The sequence below is a fragment of the Phytophthora parasitica genome, assembly GCF_000247585.1.
Source record: "Phytophthora parasitica INRA-310 unplaced genomic scaffold supercont2.649, whole genome shotgun sequence".
NCBI lineage: Eukaryota > Oomycota > Peronosporomycetes > Peronosporales > Peronosporaceae > Phytophthora > Phytophthora nicotianae.
In genome coordinates this window covers 488-1491 of record NW_008649635.1, presented here as the reverse complement: position 1 = coordinate 1491, position 1004 = coordinate 488, and the positions used below count along the sequence as shown (strand labels likewise).

The 1004-nt window shown below is 48.6% G+C and overlaps 1 protein-coding gene across 1 annotated transcript; it reads left to right on the top strand.

Moving 5' to 3' along the window:
• Window positions 1-15: 15 nt before the first annotated feature.
• Window positions 16-578, top strand: PPTG_20465 (hypothetical protein; the record flags this gene model as incomplete). The annotated part of the gene is made up of 1 exon (XM_008919281.1): window positions 16-578. A coding segment is annotated over one exon (465 nt), but the record flags the coding sequence as incomplete, so codon positions are not given.
• Between the last annotated feature and the right edge of the window lie 426 nt (window positions 579-1004).

The following is a 1004-nucleotide window of genomic DNA, read 5'->3' as shown; positions in this document are numbered from 1 at the left end:
ACAAACGCCACGGAGTGCTACAACGCCAGCATCGCTCTCTTCCAAGACGGATGTGACGCAGGGTACGAATGCGTCGACGACTTGTGTCGAGTTTCAGTGGAACCAGTCGACGGCCGCACCTGCCACATCATTTGCTCTGCCGGCAAATACTGCGAGAATGGCAGCAACAAATGTCGAGGTCCTAGCTACAAGGGCGAGTGTTTCAACCTCGCCACTGGATTCTTCGAAGATGGCTGCGAAGATGGCTTCTACTGCTCGTTCAACAAATGTGTAGACGTCAGCCTTGAAGACGAAAGCGGCAGCCTCGACGACAACACTACCGACATGCTAGAAGACGACAGTAGCAACAGTGACAGTATCGGCGGATCATCCTCGCCAACGACAACCACGACGAACGAAGCGATGCGTCATAACTCTCTCGTGGCAGCTATTTCTGCCACTTTGTTCTCAGCGATCTTGCAGCTTGAAGAAGACGATTAGATTGCTATCTGCTGTCGGCTTTGTACATATAAACAGTGCTAATTCATACTCATTTCCTGGAGTAATTTCATGCGATAATAAACATACGCATCACCACTTGCAGGTCCGCAACAAGTAATAGGGATGGGTCGATTTCCCATTGCTCCAACAGTTCATGTACTACGAGTAGTAGATCAGAATCAATCGAAAATACTACTAGTAGTAATGGTCTTGAGTATCACGACAATTTCAGTGAGCTTATACATACTGCTTCGAAGTGAAAATACTCCGTCAAAACGATTTAGTAATACTCTTTCGAATCCTGATAGCACTGCTACTGCGATGCAGACACAGGAGTTGCGTTGGCATTATTCAGGATCTTCATCTTCAGAGAGAACACCTTTACGTCTCGTTTACAGTGGGCAGGTCCTTCTTGTCCACGATGCGAGCGAACGGGAACGGACCCACGAACTCATACTGGTTCTGCTTGCGCGTCGACTTCTCCACGTCGCTGTAGTCTGGTCCTCCGCACCGCATTCATGTCA